We start from the raw sequence: 11,407 nt of genomic DNA, 5'->3' as shown, positions 1-11,407 counted from the left end.
GAAAGCAGCTCCGCTACATCCCAATGCTGTACCATCTCAACCTTGGGAACATATCTCAGTCGACATGATTACCAGATTTCCAGAATCCAAGGGCTACGATGCGGTACTAGTCATCGTAGACCAATTCTCGAAATACATCATGCTGATCCCATGCACAAAGGAACTCTTGTCAAGTGGGTGGGCCAAAATCCTACATGACGAAATTATTTGTCAATTTGGAGTTACCCCCTCCAAAGTCATCTCAGACCGAGGCCCACAATTTGTCTCGAAATTCATCACCGAGCTATACGCAATGATGAATATTCAAGGAAATCCGTCAACAGCCTATCATCCTCAGACGGATGGACAAACAGAGTGAGTTAACCAAGAACTTGAAAAATACCTTCGAGTCTTCGTTAATCACAAACAGGACAACTGGAGCAAATGGCTGCAGTGGGCAGCATTCACTCACAACAACCGCCAACACTCTGCAACAGGCTTTTCTCCCATCAAAGTAGTCTATGGACGAGATGGGGAAATTCGCCCAACCATGGTGAGGCAGTCGGAAACACCATTGGTAACTGACTTCGTCGAAAGCCTCCAGAGAGTACGCAAGCAAGCGGAAGACTCTTTGAATAAAGCCAACAAAGTTATGAGAAAGGCTTATGACAAACACACTCGCCCTGCGCAGGAGTACCAACCAGGAGATAAAGTCTGGTTGGACTCAACCAACCTTCACCTCCCCCGACCGGCAAAAAAGCTAGGCAACAAACGCGTCGGTCCCTTTGAAATAATTTCTAAAAAGGGACCCTCCGCATATGAACTAAAGCTACCGCCAGGATGGAAGATCCACAACAAGTTCAACGAACGATACCTAACTCCGTACATCCTCCCAGAGTTTTCCAACCAGGAAAAACCTCTGCCACCCAAGCTGGAACTCGTGGAGGGCGAAGAAGAATATGAAGTAGAAGAACTACTTCAGGACCACGACCACATCGTCGGTCAAGGGCACAGCCAGAGGACCATAATGGAATATTTGGTCAAATGGAAGGGATACCCAGTGGAGGAGGCTACTTGGGTCAAGAGGAGCAATCTCACCAATGCCGAAGAACTTGTCAAGGAATACGAGAACAAGGAAGACCGCGTACAGGATCACGATCTGCGACACTTGGAAAACGAAGGGGGATGTATAACCACATCATCTCCTGGCCCTCCAACCGAGAGCTCAACTTTCTTTCCAACCAGCAGGAATCATACCGATCCATTATCCTTTGACGAGCAGGGCTTTTATTCATCAGACACGGATGAAGACGTCTTTGAAGACGAATGTTCCATGTCTCCTCTAATGACTCAGACTGACCCTAGCTTCCTCTTAGAAGAATGGGGCATGTCTGCTTGGGAACAAAACAAGAACTATGAATGGGATATGGAATCCATTAACTCCCTCGACTCAGGGAGTGAATACATGTCTAAAGGACTGTCGGGACGACAGTCTTAGTTGGGGGGTATTATTACGGTTTTACCCCTATTTTCCTTATCTTATCTTATCCTTATCCATCAGAACCCCGGACCTACCTATTTTATCTCTCGGACCCATGATATTCCGCCAGCACACTCCTACCTGGTTACCTGGTTGCTGTTACCCCAGTTCACGCTGCTGCCCCTCAGATGACCAGCGACCCGCATGCGCCATCATGCTTCTCTTGATGGCATCATGCTTCTTAGTAGTTGGACGAGAGTCGACCGCTAGTCGAGGGTGGTCTACGGGATGCAGCCTATTCAGACAGAGTCCCATGCAGATGCAGGTGATATGTGCCTCTTTACTCTCATTTGTCAGGAGCATACTTCTTTTAGTGTCCTCCCTCCTCATTCGTTGAAAGACGCACTTCTTGTTGCACGCGCCCTTGTAGGTACTATTCTTAGTACGAGTCTAACATGTATTTAAGCTAGTCTATGCTGTGGCTTTAGACCCCAGCTTTGGCTAAGGTTATATACTCCTAACTCTTACAAGCTCCTTGCTTTCGCTATAAAAGTGATGCCTAACTCCTCGCAATCTACCAATGCCTCTCTAACACTGAATCACCGAATGCGAGTGACAGGATAGAGATCAGCCTTGGCGAAGGTTCGAGTTAGTGCTTAACATGGAGAGGCAGAGGCAGAAGGACATTGAGGAGATGAATCTCCTGAGCCAGGTTGGCACATAGCCCCAACCTCCCTTGCATCATACACCCCTGACAGATTCTGCAGAATTGCAGGATCCCCTCTGGAGTGAGATGACAATTCCCTCCATAAGTCAGATTTCATCTGGCCCTCTCCCCAACCTAAATCTGAAGTTCTCCCCTGGAACCTCGTCACCATTGCTGACCTCAGGGACTTCGCAGAACCCTGATTTACCCACATCTCAGAAATGTCCACCAGTGACAGACCCGATAGCATCATTGCAACTGAGTACTCCAACACCAATAGCCAGGAGCTCTTGGAGTACTACATCTATACTGACTCCCCAGGCGATGATGCACAGTGGGTTATCTTTCCAGGTGACACCTCCAGGGGAGATAGAATTCTTGACTGGTTTGTGGGAGACCAACCCTTTCTGGATCCTATCATTCTCCCAAACCACATCCTAGAGGAGTTTAGGCCACCCAACAATGAACCTTCCATTGATAGGTGAGACAAGTTTGTCCAAGGCTCCAGTATTGGAGCTCACTGACAGGCAGATCTATGATCTAACATGGAAGCAAATGTTAGATTGGAAGTGGAGGCATCTACTGTATGAGACAACCTAGGCCACATCTGACCAAGGACAAGCCTACAAGGCAGCACCTTTAGGCTTAGATATAGAGGATGAGATTCTCTATATTGAAACATTGTATCACACTGCTAGTCATTAGAACGTGATACACCCCAACCATCCTGTAGTATGAGGAAAGTGGTACTATGGACCTACTGACATGCCCTCCTCTGACATGGAGTCCCCAAGAATGGCAGGCCAGGAGAATCCAATCCCTAATCCTACCTGAGTACCTTCTGGCACTCTGGGACTTGAGGCCAGAGGAGGAGGAAGTGGTTTCTATGCCCGAAGTATAGGCAGGGACTCTGACCAATCCACACTATCAGAAAAGGGAAGCAGACCAGCACCAGCCATGCCAGGAGAAGGCAGCAGTGGCAGACCTGGCAGACCTGGAGGAGGAGATGGCAGTGGTGAACCCCTGCCAGTACCTCCTCAACCTCTGGCACCACCATCTTCATCTTCCAGCGATCTGAATCTATAATCGCTGCCTCACCCTAAAAATCCTCCTTTGCCACCTGATCCACCAGGTGACTGGGAGATTGCCAATGGACAGCCCAATCCCTGGGGAAACATGAAACTGCAGTTAATATAGGTCCTAGCCAAATTCTATGGCAAGGCCAGTGACCTGAATTAGTTCTTCACAGGCTGTGAATACTACTTCGAAACCTTCTCCAGGTACTTCATGCTCAATGAAGTATGGAGATATGGGCTAAGTTGAGTCATCTTTGTGGCCTCCCTGTTTGATGGGAACACAATGCAGTGGTGGATCCACCAGCAATGTCACTACTGGGATTCACACAATCAAAGGCATCATGTTCTCACCTGGGAAGCCTTCCAGGAAAGTGTTCACAGATGATTCTGAGAAGTAGTAGAGGTCCAAATCAAACATGTTCAGTGGAAAAAACTGCAACAGTTGCAGTTCAAGATGGCCACAGAATTCTTTGAGAAATTTGAAGAAATGGCAGTGGAGGCCAAATGCTTTCACAATGATGAGAAAATGGAGGAAGTTGTTGCCCTCACGATCTAGCCTAATGTCAAGCAGATCATTATGGCCAGAGATAATATGTGCCCTACCACTTACTGGGAGTGGAAGCACAGAGTCTGCCAGATGGACAAGAACTATTGAATTTACATCACAAAAGGTGGCAGATATCCCAGCAGTACCACTGGCTCCAGGCCTGGAGCAGCAGGAGGCTCTTTGACAGGTTCGAAGAGCAACAGGAGAGACGCCACCAGAACCACATATGGTGGTGAAGGTGAGCCCATGGACATCGACTGTCTTAGGAAAGAGAAGTGATGTTTCCAGTGCAGACACACAGGACACCTTGGGCAGGACAATAAGTGTCCATCCAACAAGTCAAAATAGTTAATCAAGCTGAGAAAACCATCAACAGGACACCTTGCAACTCACCTCAGAGCTATCCTGGCTGAGGTGGAAGAGGAAGATCTTGCAGACTCGACAAGAGTTGAGGAGGTAAAAGAGACACCAGTGTAGGAATAAGCAATTCTACTTCACCAACTAGGACTTATCATGGTGCATCTCACATTATGAATATTCATGCTTATGCTGTACCTGTAGGTACTTGTAACAATATATCACTTTCACCACACATCATGAAGGAATTGCAAGACACATGGAGGGAATCCCAAGGTGAGTGTTTCTCTGCAAATATTAAGGCTGACTATGTGCCTGTAGAAGTTCCTAAGAGAACACTCAAAAATAACCAACACAGTGTAGAGGAGGATTACCACCACTCTACAAGTAACGAACCCCTGACTGAGAACAAGCAGACAGGCTCACCTTGGGTACACTTACCCATGGGTGGAGTCAAGCAGTGGGACACAAGTGCGATTAGCCTAACAGCAAAAGGATCAGGAAAGCCACCTCATGAAGTGGCAGATGTTCCAGTGAAACAGTGCTCAAAGGTAGGAGAACATCTGTATGATGGATTGAAGTCAAACAAAGTGACAATATCATTGTCTACTACCCAGGTGGGGAACCATGGACACTGCAGAGGAGTGGGCATAGTCAGAGGGTCATTGTGCCCTCATGATAACCCAGCACAGTCAGAACTGATCCCTGACCCTGGAGGAAGTTATGCACTGGAAGCCTTTGAAAGTACCATGTCATGCTCAATCATCCACAAGGATCAAGAGGGCCAAACTGGAGACAGCAATTCCCCATTAAAGGTACATGTCACTTTAGAAGAACTCGCTGATGAGGAAGACGACTTTAGTTATTTAAAGAGTTTATGGAACTCTTCAAAATCCAGTCAAGTCCTGACTAACCTGAGTGGGTGTCCACACCAAGACAAAAAGGCAAATGATTTAGTAACTGTAGGGGCAGGGGCCTTAGAACCTATGGTGAATGGTGATGAGAGGAAGATCCCAATGCAGCAAGCACCGGAGGAGTACCCTCAGGACTCCATATAGCTGAAGCTCTTTGGAGCTGCCTGGACTTGATGAGCTATGAGACTTGCCAAGATTCCAGGAGAGAAGATGTCACTTCTCAGACAGTGGGCTCATCCTCAATGAAGAACAGAGGTTGATGCCCAACTGGTTACCGACTTGGAAGGCCAAGTTTGGAGGTTCTATCTGGATGAATACAACAAGCTGGAGCATATGGACCAGCTTATCAAACCACCTTAGTATGTCTATGGAGCAAGAGGACAGAACATCACAATCACCCTACAACTGGAAACCTTCGATACCATGGCCCATCACTCCATGAAGGCTCTGATTGACAGTGGCTGTACAGGAAGCACTATTGATTGACAGTGGTCCCATGATCATGGTATTACTGTGCACAAAGCAGCTCACCCCACTCCGGTGATGTGAATGAGGTGCTCTATAGGTGCTAGAGCAATGCCTCATCCTGCAAGTACTTCAGGGAGAGGTGGTGGTATGAGTCAAAGGATGGATTGCTGAGGTAATCTACTTCTAAACTCAGACTAAACTATCTGTAACTACTAAATCTGGCTAACTGAATATTACTATGAAGAAAACATAATCTGAGTTCAAAACAAGATACACCCATCACTGGTCTATAACACAGATGGTACTCATAACAAGGGCAGTGACATCACTGAATTCACTGAGGTTTGACTCAAAATTGGGGACCACAGTGACTGAATTGAGCTAGCTATCATCAATCTAGGAATGACACCTATCTTCTTAGGCCATGACTGGCTGCAAAGGCATAACCCACTCATCGACAGGAATATGGGCTCAGTAACCTTGGCACATTGTGATTGCTGCAAGATACCATTCCAACTTCCAGACAAAGATCCTGAACAGCAGTGGGGGACTGAAGTCGAAGATGAGGATACAATTCTCATCATAGACTTTAAAGAAGCCTTTCATGTACAGGCAATAGGGCATAAAGCCAATAAGTTGGTGGCCAAGGCCAACAAGAGAAAAGAAACAAAGTTGTTTGAAGAAATTGTCCCTGAACACTACCAAGATTTCATCGATGTTTTCACCAAGAAAAACTTGGACAAACTTCCCCCTCATAAGCCTTGGGACCATGCTATTGAGCTTGTCCCCAATGCCAATGCTAGCCTGGACTGCAAGGTGTATCCCTTGAATCCCAGGGAATGAGAGGAATTAGACAAATTCCTCAATGAGAACTTGGCCACAGGTTGAATTCAACCTTTCAAATCCCCAATGGCATCTCTCTTTTTCTTCATCAAGAAAAAGGATGGCAAACTGCAGCCAGTACAAGACTACCACAAGCTTAATGAAATCACTATCAAGAATCACTATCCCTTGCTGCTTATCCCGGAGCTCATGGATAAGCTCAAGGGCATGAAGTATTTCACCAAGTTAGATGTCCATTGGGGATACAATAACATCTGAATCAAGGATGGGGATGAATTCAAGGCAGCATTCTGCACCAACCAGAGGCTCTATGAATCCATGGTTATGTTCTTTGAGCTCACCAATTTGCCCATCATGTTCCAGTGGATGATGAATGACATCTTTAAAGATCTCATTGCCTAAGGGTTGGTCACCATTTACTTGGATGACATCCTCATCTTCACAAAGGATAAGGCAGAACACTGAAGAATTGTGTGGGAAGTCCTAAAGATTTTGTGTAAGAATGAATTGTTCTTGAAGGCAGAAAAATGTGAGTTCAAGATACTCAAGATGGAGTACCTTGGAGTCATCATCAGTGAAGGCTCCATTAAAATAGACCCTGTTAAGATTGCTGGTATCATGGACTGGCTGGAATCCTCCAAGAAATAGGAACTACAATCATTCCTAAGGTTCACCAACTTCTATCAACAATTTATCCGGCACTACAGCACAATTATCAAGCCAATGATGAAACTCATGGGAAAGATCCTATAGATCTGGGGAAAGGAACAAAAAGAGGTGTTTGAGTTCCTCAAATGCCAATTTGCTATAGAGGTCATCTTGGCAATGCCAAATGACCACAACAAGTTTCACATGGAGGCAGACTCCAGTGAAGGGGCAATCGGCACTGTCCTGTCACAGGAGCAGGAAGAGAAATGGCATTCAATCACATTCTTATCAAAATCTCTTTTCATGATGGAATGAAGTTATGAGATTTATGACAAGGAACTGCTTGCCATAATGATCACCTTGGAAGAATGGCGACATTATCTCATGGGTGCCCATTAAGATTTTGAAATCTGGACGGATTATTCAAACCTGCAATACTTCTGCAAATCTCAGAAACTCAACTGCAGACAAGTGCAGTGGGTCACTGAGCTGGTGGAGTACCACTTCACACTCAATCACAAGCTGGGAGCATCCAATAGGAAGGCCAACCATAACCAGAGCAAGAAGGACAATGATAATATTGTCCTCTTGAAATTGGAATTCTTCTGAGCCCTGATAATGCCAACAGAGGAGGAAATCCATGGCAAAATCAGAAGGGCAACAAGTGATCACCAATGGTGGGACCAAGAGATCACCATAAGTCTCAACCATGAGAGAGGGGTCATTGAAAGAGACCACCTACTATTCTATGATGGACACATCTACATTCTCCATGACCACACACTATGGGGAGAACTCATCTTCCACTACCACGATCACATTTCTGCAGGGCACCTAGATATTGACAAGACTAAAGAATTGGTCCTGAGAGAGTACTGGTGGCCCAGGCTATGAAGAGATGTGGAAACCTACATATGAGGATGTGAAGCATGTCAAAGGATGAAGACCAACATACAGCAGAAGGCAGCTTCACTACATCCCAATGCTGTGCCATCTTGACCATAGAAACACATTTCAGTCAATATGATCACTGGATTTCCAGAATCCAAGGGCTATGATGCAGTATTAGTCATCATAGACCAATTCTTGAAATACATCGTGCTGATTTCATGCACAAAGGATCTCTCATCGAGTGGGTGGGCCAAAATCCTACATGACAAAATCATCTGTCAATTTGGAGTTACCCCCTTCAAAGTCATCTTTGACTGAGGACCCTAATTTGTCTCAAAATTCATCACCGAGTTATATGCGATGATGAATATCCAAGGAAATCCATCAATGGCTTATCACCCACAGATGGATGGACAAACAGAGTGGGTTAACCAAGAACTTGAAAAATATCTTTGAGTCTTCATTAACCACAAATAGGACAATTGGAGCAAATGGCTGCAGTGGGCAGCATTTGCTCACAATAACTGCCAACACTCTGCAACAGGCTTTTTCCCCATCAAACTCATCTTTGGACGAGATGAAGAAATTTGCCCAACCACAGTGAGGCTGTCAGAAACACTATTGGTAACTGACTTCATTACAAGCCTTCAGAGGGTCCACAAAATAGCAGAAGAGTCTCTGCACAAGGCCACTGAGGTTATGAGAAAGGCTTATGACAAACACACTCATCCTGCACAGGAGTACCAACCAGGTGATAAAGTCTGGTTGGACTCAACCAATCTTCACCTCCTGTGATCAGCAAAAAAGCTAGACAACAAACATGTCAGACTCTTCGAGATAATCTTGAAGAAGGGGTCCTCTGCCTATGAGCTGAGGCTACCACCAGGTTGGAGAATCCACAACAAATTCAATAAATAATACCTAACTCCATACATTCTCCTAGAGTTTCCTAACCAGGAAAAACCACCGCCACCCGAGCCAGAGCTCATGGATGGTGAAGAAGAATATGAAGTAGAGGAGCTACTTCATGACCATGACTGTATTATCAGTTGAGGATGCAACCAGAGGACTATAATAGAATATTTGGTCAAGTGGAAGGGATATTCAGTGGAGGAAGCCACCTGGGTCAAGAGAAGTAACCTTGTCAATGCCAAAGAACTTACCAATCACTCTGAGAGCAAGGAAGACCATGTAGAGGATTATGATTTGCGACACTTGAAGAACCAAACAAGTGATCCCATATCATCTCCTGGCTCTTCAACTGAGAGCTCAACAATCTTTCCAGTCTCAGATGAGTAAGGCTATTATTCATCAGACACTGATGGATATAACTCGGAGACAAGCTATACCTTGAATTTTTCCAAAAATGAGTGCTCAATGTCTTCTCTTATAACTCAGACTGACCCTAGCTCCCCAACACAAGAACAGGGCATGTCTGCTTGGAGACAAAGACTCTTCACTTTGGAATCTGAGAATTACAGATTGGATATGGAGTCTACTAACTTCCTTGACTCAGGAAGTGAGTACATCTAATGATTGTCAGGATGACAGTCTTAGTCGGAGAGTATTATTATGATCTTACCCCTATTTTCCTTATTTTATCTTATCCTTATCTCTTGGAATCTTGGACCTACCTATCTTATCTCCCAAACCTATGATATTCTGCTGGCACACCTCCTACCCATTTATCCAGTTGTCATCATTCTGCCAATGACTCATTGACCACTGCTGCATTCTGAATGACTAACGTACCTTATGTGCTATCATGCTTCTCTTGATGACATCATGCTTCTTAGTGGTTTGACAGTGCAGACTGCTAGTCAAGGGTGATCTACAGGATATGGTCTATTCAGACAGAGTCCCACTTCCATGCGGGTGACATGCGCTCTTTATGCTCATTTGTTGAAGGCCACACTTCTCTATGCGAGAATTGTGGCCAGGACTTATTATTAGGCAGAGCCAATGTGTATTTAAGCTAGCCTATGCTGTGGCCTTAAGCCCCAGCTTCAGCTAAGGTTATATACTCCCAACTCTTACTAAACTCTCTGATTCATGACTAACTTGTCCGCCACCATCCATGAGAACCTACAACACTGTCCACCCTGTGAATCACTGAACATGAGTGACACATTGGACTCATATCTTGTTAAGTTTTGAGTTGGTGCATTACACTCTGGTGCCATAGTATTCAACATAGCTGTCCATCAGTGCATTGAATATGATGGCTTCAACTGGGTCAGAGTGATTCCTGGCCATCTGGTATATCATCCTTCAGAAGGCTGCATCTGCCTACATATCCTGCAAGATGATGAAGTGTAAACAGTTCCTGATCTTTGCTATCTTCTCTGTGCTCCTGGTGATGATGGGCTCATTAGCCTTGAAGAGCCACACTGCCCAAAATAGCATCTCACAGTTGGCCAGAACGATGTGGAGGGCAAGGATTCTTTGGCAGAGAACATCCCATATCTCTCTGGTCAGCTTGATGATGACAATGTATGGGGGAGCAAGTTTGTCCTCAGTGATGTTCTCCAGAAGGCTTTGGTAAGCTTTGAAGGATTCGTTATTGCTGAGGAGAGGGATGAATGTCAAATTGAGAGCCTCCCAGGGCTTGGGCTTTGAGACATCATTGAGCTTTCATCCTCTAGTAAATAGGACACCTAGCACACTCCCTGGGAGGTTCTTGGAGATTGCTTCAAGTTGGCTAGGGTGGAGGTTCTTTAGGAGGTCATCATGGTGGAAAACAGAGCCCTTGAAGTTACCCAAGTTCAGCTGTAGGCATGTGACTTGCCTCTCTTGCCTAGGTCCATAGTGCACAAACTCTGGGCTATTGCAGTGAGAGGCATTGTTCACAGAGACCATGGACTGGAGATGTGGGTCATTCTCATCGATTGGGAAGACAAACACTGGCAACAATTTGGGAGTGTCAGGAGGGGAAGGAGGGGAAGGAGGGGAAGGGTTATCCATACTGAAGACATCTTTTTCTTTTGATGCAGTTGGACCTGATGCAGATGGTTGGTTGCTCTGCTTCTTTTTCCTCTTTTGATGAGCCTGTACAATTATTAGCAATCTCAGTGGCAGGCATGATGGAGCTGAGCTTGCTGTGCATCATCTCATTGGAGTTTGAGGCTGGTACTCTGTTCTACCCCTGGCTATACCTTCTGCTGAGTTCTTCTGGTGTTTTGCTGGGTTTGCCCATATCCATCTGATTGTCATATAACTGATCTGGAATGGAATATCTGTTATAGTGCAGGCATAGTGTCTGCTCTCTGGTATATACATCAAAAGCTTTCACCATCTTGTGTGTCAAGTTGTGGAAGGTATAAGAGTGTTCCCACCATCCAATTCATAAAACCTATCTCATCATTTACAAGAGATGGTAACACTGGTAGAACACACCTTACTGCCCAAAGGATATGTCTTCTCTTTAAAACACCTAATCTCTCTTCTGTGATGCTGCAATGTCTGTATCAAGATTCTTGCCTTATACTGATAATCCAT

General features: G+C 45.3%; 1 protein-coding gene across 1 annotated transcript; it reads right to left on the bottom strand.

The window, feature by feature from the left end:
- Positions 1-10,198: 10,198 nt before the first annotated feature.
- Positions 10,199-11,407, bottom strand: EV420DRAFT_1482308 (uncharacterized protein; the record flags this gene model as incomplete). The annotated part of the gene is made up of 3 exons (XM_060469888.1): positions 10,199-10,455; positions 10,567-10,957; positions 11,306-11,407. 3 exons carry the CDS (start codon positions 11,405-11,407, stop codon positions 10,199-10,201), a joined length of 750 nt encoding a protein of 249 aa, XP_060327799.1.

The sequence above is a fragment of the Desarmillaria tabescens genome, assembly GCF_030435595.1.
Source record: "Desarmillaria tabescens strain CCBAS 213 chromosome Unknown EV420scaffold_32, whole genome shotgun sequence".
NCBI lineage: Eukaryota > Fungi > Basidiomycota > Agaricomycetes > Agaricales > Physalacriaceae > Desarmillaria > Desarmillaria tabescens.
The sequence above is the reverse complement of the archived record's forward strand: the minus strand, read 5'-3'. Positions and strand labels throughout refer to the sequence as shown.